Below are 13,134 nucleotides of genomic sequence, written 5' to 3'. Positions count from 1 at the left end.
CTAAAACCTTGTCTGCCAAATGAAGTTTGGAGACTGATGGCCATCTGGCTTATACTTATACACTGTTGAATGCATCCACACTCAACACCCTCTTAATCATCTCCTGTAATCAACCAGTGGAACATAATATTGCTAATTATTATGTTTTATTAAGGGGAAATCTATTTACTGGTAACTATTTTAACTGTAACAGATATACAGTTGTTTTCAATTCATTATTATCTCTATTTTAAATAAAAATCATAAATTTGAAAAAATATATATTATGTCAGCGTAAGCATTAACTCTCAAACTGTTTTCTTTCCTTTGTTTTTTTTTTTTGTTTGTTTTTTTTTTTTTACTATTTTGCTTATAGTTTACTATTTATTTACTTTACTATTTTGCTTATAGTTATAATAATGGATGCTTCTGTCATTTCTTCTTTTTAAAGTCAGCTTTTCTCCAGGTATTGGGAACAATTTGTCTAACTACTGTCAGATCAGGTAGTTCTAGATGACGGATCGTCATGGGAATAACAGTTGTCTGGAAGTTGGGTTCAGTATGTTATCAGTAATCAGATTTTAGATTGCTGGAGTTATTTCACTGGTTCAGGAAACGGCAACCACAAGGATATATATGAATATTTTTTCCCCTTTATTTTATTGTGAGAATGGAGTTTTGAAAATCCTGGTAACTGGGTATTTTTTAAAACTTAATACTGCTCGCCCTCTAGTGGTAAAACATGATTAGTGACTGGTGCACAGCAAATATTACTGCAAATGTATTGTTGTCGGTCTGTTTGTTTTTGACCAATGCATGTTTAGTATTTTCATCTAATGGAAAGATCACCAGGACATGAGGTCTTATTCAGGTTACAATGCTCGTACAGATGTGTACATTTACTTGGCATTAGAACGATTTCTGAGGTTCATGTGACACTCAAGACTGGAGTGTAGCTGCTGAAAATTCAGCTTTGCCATCAGGAATTAATTACATTTTAAAATATATTACAATAGAATATTTCACAATACTACTAATTTTACTGTATTTTTTACCATTTCACAATTTATTTTTTGAAAATGCAGCCTTAGTGAGCATTGAAGACTTCTTTAAAAAAACATTTTCAAAAACTTACAAACCCCAGTCTTTTAAACAATGGTGAATGACAGTTTGCACTTGTGCTGAGCACTCAAACACAAGCACTCATTTTACACTCTTCATGGGACTTGTGTCTCACTTACTCTTAAAGGGATATAGAGCGCGTACACACCTCACGCACCGGATGCCGTGCGCGCGCCCAAAGACAGTTGAACATAGTGGTGTATTAGAGGTAAAAAATTATATAAATACTGTTCGGTTTCTGGATTTTGTTACCATTGCCATGCGTTATACGATTGACAGACTGCAACGGTTGGAGTTAAAAATCATAATTTGTGTTCTACTGAAGAAACAAAGTCCCCTACATCTTGGATGCCCTGGGGGTAAGCAGATAAACATCAAATTTTCATTTTTGGGTGAACTATCCCTTTAATCTGATTTTCAACATTTGTCATTGTAGTCAATAGATATTTTCCAGCTTTTTTTGGTTGTGCGATCTCAATGAGACAAGAGACTCTGCAGGAGAATCTTTGGCTGGATGAGCACACCAATTTCACACAATAAACAGTAAAGTTTAAGACCTTCTGGCTATTTTTGGCCTCCTGTTTCCTCATACCTTAGGGTGTGTTTAAGAACTTCCCGGTTTAATCTATAAAACATAAATAAATGGGTGCTTTAACAGTACATGTGCTCATGTGTACCTGATTTTTACAAACAAACATACTGTTAGCTGCAGACTGAAACCGTTAGCTGCAGAGTCTCTCTCTGATCTGAACTGGTGACCTTTGATTCAGATTGAATCATTTTTCCACACAAGCATTGCACATATTTGTCCCAAGTGACATGCATGAAGGTGGGTCTGCATGAAACAATTTTGATAACTGCATCTTTATGAGTGTCAAATGAATAATCACATAGGTCTTCCACTCCCAGTGTACTGTGTGGGCTATAAAGACCTCTAGTTTCTCGTGAAGTGTTTGAGGAAATGTGAGTGTATTAGGAAGTTTCAGGAAATGTTAAATAGTAACTCAAGGCATAAAGCTCACTTCTGTGATGAAGAAGCTGACTCACTCCACATACGTATGTTTCTAGGGAGTGAAGGCAGACAATACAAAAACACAGATGATACTTGATAAGACAACTACATGTCTCATGTCACATCCATACACACTTAAAGACTGAAAACTATCCTGAGGGGAAAGTGAGGGATCAACAACACTTGGTGAGTTACATTTACATTTATATTTAGTCATTTTGCCGACGCTTTTATCCAAAGCGACTTACAATTGGGGAATACATAAAGCGATTCTTCTTAAAGAGGCAAACAGACACAGGACGTGCTTGAAATACCAAGTTTTAGGCATTGTTCAAATAAGTACAAGCTAGAAAAGGGAAGGAATAAATAAATAGAAAGAAAAAGTTTTTTTTTTTTTAAGATGAAGTCAAGTAGCGTTTAAAGAGATGAGTTTTCAGCTGTCGCTTGAAAATTGTCAGGGATTCAGCATTCCGGATAGGGGTGGGAAGATCATTCCAGTTACAATTCATGTAAAATATCTTATGTTGAAACCTATTGAAATGTGTATGTTAATGACTGAGACTTTTAAAAAAGAACCATCATAGGCTATATCATTGATTTGTTTGTACATGATACCATAATACCATGATTAAATATGGCTCTATATTTATTCGGGCGTTTACTATGGTATCATTGAAAAATGATTAATTTTTTTTTTTTTTTTGTACCAAATACAGCCACAGTTTATTGATAGAACATCAGCTTGTCTTCCTGTTCTGCACTAATTTCTGCTAACAGCCTATTTCAACCATGACCGAATCTCTATTTTAGAACAAATATGGTAAGAGGCAGAATCGTTATCACTTGTACAGTACTGCTTCATATTTGTTATTAGTGTCATATTTTTCACTGACGTGTATTTTTTTTCGAATGTCTTTACGAAATTCATATTCCAATAAAGGCCACTTGTGGCCATTAAGCGGCATTTTTAGCCGGCATTCATTCACTTGTACTGATCATACTTTTCATTTATGAGTGTTAGACTTTGTGAAGTGTGTGATTCGTGTCTTCACAAATTTAAAATCGCACATTTTGAGCACTGAACAAAATGTCATTCCTGTTGTTGGTTCAGTTCGCCATATCGATTGAGTAAATGATTCAATGACTCATTCATAACACACAAAAGGCACCTCATTGCCATTAACATGCAGAAAGTGCCACTGAACAAATCAGTGAATGAATCTGAACAAATGTTGAACAAAAAAAACTTTTTTTTTTGAAGTGCTGTGTGAATAATCATTAATTATCCAAAACATTATATATCAAACTATATTAATATCTGATACCGTCAATGCATCAATGTACCATGATAACTGCATAGTGTGTTTTTAAGTTTATATTTTATGTTCTGTATTTTTCAATTATATACTTATATACAGTATACTGTGATATAAGGCTACCTTTATTCATTAAATAAACAAGATACATTTACATTTTCAGTGTAAAAAATTGTCACTTCTCTGTATTAGTCCTCAAGAAGCAAGAGAAAGCAATGGCGGGTCTGGAAACGAATTCAACTGACTGTCTTCCAATTGATGACTACATAAAGGCTTATTATCTGCCAGTGATGTACAGCATCATTTCTGTAGTTGGACTTGTGGGAAACTTCCTGGTGATCTTCATTTACCTGGCAAAACTCAGGCCTTGGAAGAGCAGTAGCATTATAATGGTGAACCTGGCAGTAGCTGATCTGCTGTATGCGTTGAGTTTACCTGTGCTGGTCCAGTTTTACGTTACTACACACTGGACCTTGGGAGAGTTAATGTGCCGTTTCATCCGCTTCTGCTTCTACTACAACCTCTATGGCAGTATCCTCTTCCTAACCTGCCTCAGCATCTTCCGTTACGTCGCAGTGGTGCACCCGCTGAAGGCTGCTGAGATCGGGAGGAAAAGATGGGCCATCTTGGCTTGTCTGACAGTGTGGGCCATTTCCTTGGTGGAGATCGGCCCGATGCTAGGGATGATTACTGTACAGCAGAAGGACAACATGACAAAATGCCTTGACTTCGCCAGTAATGATCCACAGGTGGTGTGGTGGTACGGTTGGATACTCACAGTGTTCGGATATGTGTTGCCATTGCTGGTGGTGTGCTGGAGCTACACTCACATTGCAGGCTCTCTGGGCAGCAGCATATCCAGAAACAGGCCGAGTCGTTCCCGAGTTCGCATGCTATCCATTCTGATTCTGGTCGTGTTTGTGCTGTGCTTCTTGCCATACCATATCATGCGTTTACTGAGGGTGGATAGCCTGCGCAGACCTGGTGTGTCATGCATGCAGAGGAGAGGCATCCATGCAGCATACATTTTGTCACGACCCCTGGCTGGCCTCAACACTTTCTTCAACCTAGCACTGTATACACTGGCAGGAGACAAATTTCAGCAGGCTTTCTGGAGCTTTGTGCACAGGAAGGAGCGCACAAGCAGCACTATATTTGTAATCCACTCTCCAAACAACATGACAAAGAAAGACCTCATGAGGATCTGATACATTAAGTGTCTATATATTATAAAGTGCGTGTATACTGCATATGCACTGTATATAGACACTATAAAGAAGTTTGGGGTTGGTAAGATTTTTTGAATGGTTTTTGAATGAAGCCTCTTATGCTCACAAAGGCTGCATTTATTTGATACAGTAAAACAGGAATATTATGCAATTTTACAACTTTTTTTATTTTAATATATTTTGAAATGTAATTTATTCCCAGTCATGGCAAAGCTGAATTCCAGTCACATAATGCTTTAAAAATAATTTGAATATGCTTATTTGGAAACATTTATTGTAATTACTAATTTACCTTTATATTTGTGTGAAAATGATGATAGATTTTTTTTTCAAGATTATTTGATGATTGGCAAGTTCAAAAGAACAACATTTATTTTAAAACTAAATGTTATAACGATAATGATGTAATGATGTTTGTAACATTATCAATGTCTTTACTGTCACTTTTAATCAATTTAATGCATCCTTGCTGGGGGGGGGGAGCTTAATTTTTTTGAAAAGAAAAATCTTACCGACCCCAAACTTTGAACAGTTGTGTATATATGTATATTAATGCTGGTATCATTTTACAGACTTGTACAAAATGTAAAATAGTGGGTAATAGCATTTTAACTACTGTATTCTGTATTACTGCTGCTTTGTTCTGTACTGTGAACATTATTTAAAAAAAAGTTTAAATGAATTAGTGTCAAACAATTATTAAGGTAACGTAAAACTATTACATTGTAAATATTATTAACTATATATATCTAAATTATAAAAAAGTATTAAACACACACACACACACATATATATATATCCCCATATATATATTCCCATATATATATATATATATATATATAGGCCCAAGAAAAAATTCTTAATTTTTTTGAAAAGAAAAATCTTACCGACCCCAAACTTTGAACAGTTGTGTATATATGTATATTAATGCTGGTATCATTTTACAGACTTGTACAAAATGTAAAATAGTGGGTAATAGCATTTTAACTACTGTATTCTGTATTACTGCTGCTTTGTTCTGTACTGTGAACATTATTTAAAAAAAAGTTTAAATGAATTAGTGTCAAACAATTATTAAGGTAACGTAAAACTATTACATTGTAAATATTATTAACTATATATATCTAAATTATAAAAAAGTATTAAACACACACACACACACATATATATATATCCCCATATATATATTCCCATATATATATATATATATATATAGGCCCAAGAAAAAATTCATTTAAAGTTACAAAAAAAATTATGTATGTTTTATTTGAGACAGTTCATCTAGAAATTATTCTGGGTCATTTGGGTCAGATGCTTTTGTATTCATTTAAAACGTTTCTCCACTCATCCATGAGGCTTCATCCAGTCTTGGAAAATCTTAGTCTCCAGCTATTTCAATCCCAGAAGTACTACAGTAGACATTAGATAGGCTATTACATTACAATAAGGAAGCATTAGTATAAGTGGCCTGACATTCCTTCAGCTCAGTCAGTTTTCAGCAATCAACAATGAGCATTGCTCTTTGCTCCACTGTAATGTTTGTGAGGACTGTCAAAAACATGGTAAATCAGCTCATTTAGGAGAAATCCTCTACTTTTCCACACCAAATACAGTACACACCATCACTGACAGAAAACTGATGTCGAAATGAACAAAGCATATCCTTTGTGCACAAGCATCTGCTGACCAATGTTGTTTGTTCAGTTCATCATATCAGTCGAGTTGATTCAATTATTAATTCATATTTACACAAATGGACACTCTTGTAACCTATACTCACATACTGAAGAGATTCATATGGATGATAAATAGTATATTGTTTCTCATTTATGACAAAAATAAAAATATCTCAAACAGGAAGTTTGAAACTGTGATTTAAATGTAAGTTGCTAACAAGATAACAGTCAAGCACAACCCCATTTCCTTAGTGTAGTTTGGATTTGGCAACTTGTTAGCAATAATGTTCTTTTAAAGCACACAATAGTTTCAAAATTCCTATATATGTATGTTATGTTGTAAAATGAAAAGTGGACTTTAACACTGACTTTAATCATAAAAAAGCCATAGAAATATTCCTTAAGCAATGGCAAATAGCCTAATTGGTAAATTGATGTTGTGACTGAACAGCTCTATTGTGCTCTCCTGTGCATATGGTGATGGTTAAAGGAAATCTAACTCGCAATAGCAATGGCAAAGTTCATCTGTTAATACTGCACGCTAATTATTGACATTGTTGTTGGCATAACAAACATTAAAATCATTTTTTATTTCCTGTTATCACACAGTAACCAAAATAAAAATATCTGCACCAAAACCATACTCTGGCACTAATGCAGGTGTCTTTTTTACTCTACTTTTTCTACTTTGTTACTTGAGTAACAAAGACATAACAATCTTTCACTGAAAAAGCTATTTCAAGTGTTCTGAAAATTATATTTCTGACAACTGGACAATTTCTGTCACTAAGGACATAATCAGGATATGTCATTTAGACCATGAGATGGAAAATGGTTTTCAGGTAACCGGTGGATGAATAAGTCATTGTCTTATAACATGACATCTTTTCACGCTAAATTACCAGAAATGTGTCATTGTGGAATGTAATTTTGTAGTGCAGGTTGACTCCTGATGACCTTTCTCTAGCAGGTCACTCCGTTTCTTATAAAGGTGTGCTAAATAATGGAGTTTTTCAGTTACCAGCTCCATTTTAGACATACCCAAAAATCACATGTGTATTCGTTACCCATGATTAAGATATTCTACTACCAATAGTACTGTGGTAAAGTGAGTATTCGGCTGTTCCAATAGTGGGGACCACCACTGTATAGAATAAAACAACTTTTTTTTAGGAGTCATCATCTCTTGTAAGTGGACATTATTTAAAACATGCGAAAAAAATTGCTTAGTTGTATAACTTTTTAAAAAGGTAAATACTTCAATAGAATGTAAAATTATTTAAATAAAATTAGTCAATTAGTCAAAAATCTGAACAGTGCAGTTGTTTGTGTTAAGATCAAAACACATTTTATGAGCAATCAATGCAATTTCAAGTGGTTCACACACTTACAGTTTTCTTAACCCTGTATACTGGGAAACAGTAAAACATTGGTGAAGTTTCTCTGCCCTCTAGTGGTTGAATCACAAAAACAGAGACTAAAGAACCTTTGAGATTTTCCCCATTTGGACACTTAAGCCACACTTTCTGTAAAAATACAATTACATTAGATACAAAATATCACACCAAATGGCACCTGCAAACAAGTGATGCCAGACCTCTGAGCAGAACTAAAACTTCATTGAAACGTGAAATATGCAGCATAAACAAATGCTTGATGCTTCAGCCTGTGGTCAATATAATTAAAGAATTTTAGATATTTGAGCATCCCTTTTTTCATTAATGCGTCCTTGTGGTATTTGTTATTTTACTTTATGTAAGTATGAATAATATTAACAATATTAAGGCTAAATGTAAAGTACTATTTATCAAACAAGCCAAAACAGCAAAATGTACAGACTTATTAACATCTGTATTTCCCATAAGGGGTTATTTTTAATATCATATTGCACTTAAGTGAACAAAGCAATTAAAACACATTGCAACACTTATATTCATTTCAGAACACACACACACACACAGAGATACACACAAACTTGCATTGGTACATAACTTCAGGCCTTCTGGCCTCACACAAAAAGGCTCAAATTAAAAAAATAATAATAATTAAAAATAAAAATACATATAGCAGCACAGATTCAAGTTAAACCATTTGAAACAACGAAGAAAACAAAACTGTAAACTTCTATAGTCTTTTTTGGTCTGCAATCATACATTTCTGGTACTGCATTCCAAAACGTTGATCTTTAAATGTAGCATTCCCATGTTCTCCATAACCACAATGAGCAATACAGATAGTTTATTTGCTTTTAGGGATAGAAAAATCACCCATTATTTTCCGGATGTGATTTGCATCAGCAGGGTTCATATCTTTTATTCATTCGCACACAGCATCTGCGGATCTAGTTTTTAAAAGGTGCCACAAAGCACAGACCAGAAAAAGGTTTTCTTTTAAACCGCCAATGGTTCAAGGATGTAAAGACCACAAGCGTTTCATTCCCTGTGACTAGGAAGTTCTGGCTTCAGAAAGTTTTTGTGTGGACGGACTACAGAAATGTGTGAAACAGCACTGGGGAAGACATAAAATACTCACCCATTCATTCAATCTTCCTGAAATAAACACATACTTCTCTTGCTGCTTAATGCATTTCGTATTGGATTCATCCTGTGTACAAATATTCCTAAAGTCTTTATACAGCTCCATTGCAGGGCAAATGTGAACTAATGAGACAGGCAATTGAACTTTGAACAACCATGTGCAATCTTTTGTCTCTCAATTTTTATTTTTTTATTTTTATTTTTATTTTATTTTTTGTGATGTGAATTTTCTTTCACCTTTAGGGGGCGTAAGTGTTCTCACATTCCAACTGTGCTATTTTTAACTTTTTTGCATTCATTATATACATAATATCTCAAGTCATAAGCATTGTGTTGTAATTTATTAAATTGTGGCTTAGTGAGTTGTATGGGTTTTGTTTGTCTGTTTTGTTTAAACTTTCATTTTCATTGCATTTTATTTCATTTTTTAAATGTTCATCTTGTGCAACTCATACTCCAATAAATAATACTTGACAAAAACAACGAAGAAAAAACTTTTTAAATATCATATAGTGTTTACAGTAGCAACTGTAACATTTCTCTGCGACTGTGTCACAGATGAGGCTCTTGTTGTGACGGAATCTGCTAACCCTGAATTGTACAACGTATCATTGAGAAACTACTAGAGACTAGATATTCTCAGTACAAACTGTCTCCATGCTGCAAGCTTGCTTCTTTTTTAAAAGAGAGAGAGAGAGCTCAGAGAGAGAGAGAGTCTACTGAGAATCTTTACTGGCAACAGGCCTGAGCATTACAAACTTGTCAGCATTTTACTCCATTCACTGCCTAGCTGATTTTGAATGTAAGAACACATCTTGAGTGTACACCCTTCACATTTCCAGGGCTGTCGCTTTATATAATTCTGTGGTGTAGGGTTTGTTGATCCTTCACAAAGATGTTGGAGGTTGCTTGGCGAATGAGCACAGATCCTCCTTTTTCAGTCTATACATCGCAGCCTTGATTACATCGCAAAGGAATCAGCAGAAATCTTGAATAAACCACACTGCAAAAATCATTTTCTTAATCAGTATTTTTGCCAAGTTTTACAGTAAAAATATTGAAAAACTAAATCTGAGTGCTAAATGAGTAATTGTAATGTAAAAATGTTAATTATGGAAAAGCTGGATCTGTACTTGCACTGTGCACAATGACAAAGCTGAATTTAATCTAATCTAATACGTTTTGTGCAAAGCAAAATATTAACACTTCTCAGAGAATATTCACCACTGTTCAAATGTTTGGGGTCAGCAAGTTTTAAGAAATGAATACTTTTATTCAGCAATGACCCAATAAATGAATCAGAAGTGACATTTATAATGTTACAAAAATGTCTATTTCAAATAAATGCTGTTCTTTTGAACTTTAAATAAATTAAAGAATTCTGAAAAAAATATCACAGTTTACACAAAAATATTAAGCAGCACAATTGTTTTCAACATTGATAATAATAGGAAATGTTTCTTAAGCACCAAATCAGCATATTAGATTGGAGTAATGGCTGTTGAAATTCAGCTTTTACAGGAATATATTTAAATAGAAAACAGTTATTTTAAATTGCAATGTTATTTCACAAAATTACTGCTTTTACTGCAGTTTGGAACAAATTGATTGATGACAGCCTTTAAAAAACATTCTAAAAAAAGTACCAACCCAAAATTTTGAACAGTTATTGTATCTTCAAATACAAGTCTCACCTTCGAGTTACTTCTCAAGTTTAATTTTGTGTGTGTGTGTGTGTGTGTGTGTGTGTTGATTTAAGCAGTAAAATTTTTTTTAATGTTTAAAACTAAAAAAGTAGGGTAAGAAAAATAAATGTAACTCAAAATATACTTTTTGAAAATAAGCCTATATGAATTAAAATGTTGCTTCTTATGTAATTTTTTTTTTAAATTCCTGGAAAAAAAGGCAAAAAAATACTGCTCAAGGCAATGATTTTTTTTTTTTTTTTGCAGTGCATCAGGCTTCATGACAAAAAGACAAAAAAAACAGAGTGCTAAACTGAAAGACTATATGAATTAAAATGTTGCTTCTTATGTAATTTTTTTTTTAAATTCCTGGAAAAAAAGGCAAAAAAATACTGCTCAAGGCAATGATTTTTTTTTTTTTTTTGCAGTGCATCAGGCTTCATGACAAAAAGACAAAAAAAAAACAGAGTGCTAAACTGAAAGACAGAGCCCAAAATTTTACCTATACTCTTCCTCAAATGAGCCATTACGTTCTCTGTGTCCTAGTGCATGTTTCCAAGAGGTATCACCAATGGACCACTTGGCTGGCATAGTCCTCGGTTGTGGTGACCTGAGGTTGGTTTTCCACACTGGGCTGTTTGTTCTGGTTGACTCTGCGCTCCCTGAGCCAGCGTCTCTCTTCTCGCCTCTTCAATCTCTCCTCCTGCCGCTCACGCTGGTGGATGAACTGGTATCTCTGCAGGAAAAGTTCCTTGGCGAACTCATACAACTGCATATCCAGGAAATTCAGTTGCTCAATGCGTCTGCGCATGTCGTCACGCAGCTCCACATTGGCGGCACGCGTGCTGTTGATCTGCGTGAAGGCGGAAATGAACCGCAGACGGAAAGTGCGCTCGAACAGGTACTGCGTCTTGCGCTGGAACTCCGTCAGGCCGTAGAAGGCCATGTTCTTCAGGTTACTCTTGGCGCTGGCCAAGAGAATGGGGTTGCGCTCGCTCTCGTTCATGGTGGAGAGGTTGTAGCAGCCCACCAGGCTGAGATCGGCCAGCATGCGCACCTGTCGGTTGTTGGCCAGGTTTGAAGGGCAGTTCATGAACTCGTGCAGTGTGACCCCCGACCAGTCGTCTCCATTATAGCAGGTGGGCAGCTCGTCCTGTGTGGGCGACCGGCCGTCACACATGTGAAGGGAAGTCTTCCAGGTGGCACCACGCTGCACGTGCTTCCATTCGCTCAGGTAACGTGACACAGGGTCTCGGAGCATGGTGATGTAGTAGAAGTTCCTGAAATAAAAATTACAGTTACTTAAAAAATATATTTTTACTTTCTCTTTAGCAATTTAGTTTGTAAGCCATGTTGTAGAACAAAACATGAAAGTCTCTTTAAAGGGATAGTTGACCCAAAAATGAAAAATCTGTCGTTAATTACTCACCCTCATGTTGTTCCAAACCCGTAAGACCTCTGTTCATCTTCAGAACACAAATTAAGATATTTTTGATGAAATCCGAGAGCTCTCTGACTCTCCCATAGACAGCAAGTGTACTACCACGATCAAGGCACAGAAAGGTTGTAAGAATTGTTAAAATGGTCCATGTGACATCAGTGTTTCAACTGTAATTTTTGCCAATTTGGAGAGTATCCCGATGCATGCGCATACTTTGATCTGAACGTAAACAACGTATGCGCATGGTGCTGCTGACGTTGAAAATGCATGCGCTGCGCCTTGTTTACGTTCAGATCAAAGCATGCGCACATGTCGTGATACTCTCCAAAATGGCGCCAGAATGACACGGAGGAGACGAATTGTTGAATAAAGTCATTAAAAGTATTCTCGTAGCTTCTTAAAATGAAGGTTGAATCACTGATGTCACATGGATTATTTTAACGATGTCCTCACTACATTTCTGTGCCTTGATCGTGGTAGTACCCTTGCGGTCTATGCAGGGTCAAAAAGCTCTGGGATTTCATAAAAAATATCTTAATTTGTGTTCCAAAGAGGAACGAAGGTCTTACGGGTTTGAAACGACACGAGGGTAAGTAATTAATGACAGAATTTTCATTTTTGGTGAACTATCCCTTTAAGTAAGGTTAATCACAGGCCTTAGCTTACTCATAGTAAACTCACATCCTTGTGGTGTTTTAAGTCCTTATATAGCAACGCGTTAACATTTTAAATCTTGTTATTAATTTAACTGGTAATTTATGTTATAGTACAAAACATGAAAGTCTCTTGTCGTAATGTTAATCACATTTACTCACATTTAGTAATGTTAACCAATTACTTACTTTACTTACAAACTGAGAGTAAAAACATGCAGAATGGTGTTTACTAAATGATCAAGTGAAACATAAAAACACTTAACTAATATGCTAAAACTGTGAATGAATCTGCAGAATTTCTAAAGGTAAACATGGCAATGTGTCTCCTAATTGACTAACTGCTAATTAAAAACATACTTTCCTAATACATTGCTAAAGTACAATTTGTCAAGCATGTAAACTAACATCCTTGTGCTTTGAGTCCTTGTTATTAATTTATTTAGTAATTTATGTTATGGAACAAAATGTAAAAGTCTCTTTG

The 13,134-nt window shown here is 35.1% G+C and overlaps 2 protein-coding genes across 2 annotated transcripts in view; one reads left to right on the top strand and one right to left on the bottom strand.

Annotated features, from left to right (window-relative positions):
• Window positions 1–3,665: 3,665 nt before the first annotated feature.
• Window positions 3,666–4,637, top strand: LOC107733620 (2-oxoglutarate receptor 1-like; the record flags this gene model as incomplete). Its single annotated transcript, XM_016545327.1, has 1 exon — window positions 3,666–4,637. A coding segment is annotated over one exon (972 nt), but the record flags the coding sequence as incomplete, so codon positions are not given.
• Window positions 4,638–9,607: 4,970 nt separating this feature from the next.
• LOC107733651 (heparan-sulfate 6-O-sulfotransferase 3-like) overlaps window positions 9,608–13,134 on the bottom strand; it is a 70,437-nt gene continuing 66,910 nt past the window's right edge. Inside the window, exons 2-3 of the mRNA XM_016545378.1 lie at window positions 11,059–11,836; window positions 9,608–9,874 (exon numbers count right to left, since the gene is read on the bottom strand). Coding sequence (XP_016400864.1) covers window positions 11,122–11,836 — 715 coding nt within the window. The 3' untranslated portion in view covers window positions 9,608–9,874; window positions 11,059–11,121. The remainder of the gene's footprint in view (window positions 9,875–11,058; window positions 11,837–13,134) is intronic.

Source organism: Sinocyclocheilus rhinocerous, unplaced genomic scaffold (genome assembly GCF_001515625.1).
Source record: "Sinocyclocheilus rhinocerous isolate Xijiao unplaced genomic scaffold, SAMN03320098_v1.1 scaffold1842, whole genome shotgun sequence".
NCBI classification, from domain to species: domain Eukaryota; kingdom Metazoa; phylum Chordata; class Actinopteri; order Cypriniformes; family Cyprinidae; genus Sinocyclocheilus; species Sinocyclocheilus rhinocerous.
The sequence above is the reverse complement of the archived record's forward strand: the minus strand, read 5'-3'. Positions and strand labels throughout refer to the sequence as shown.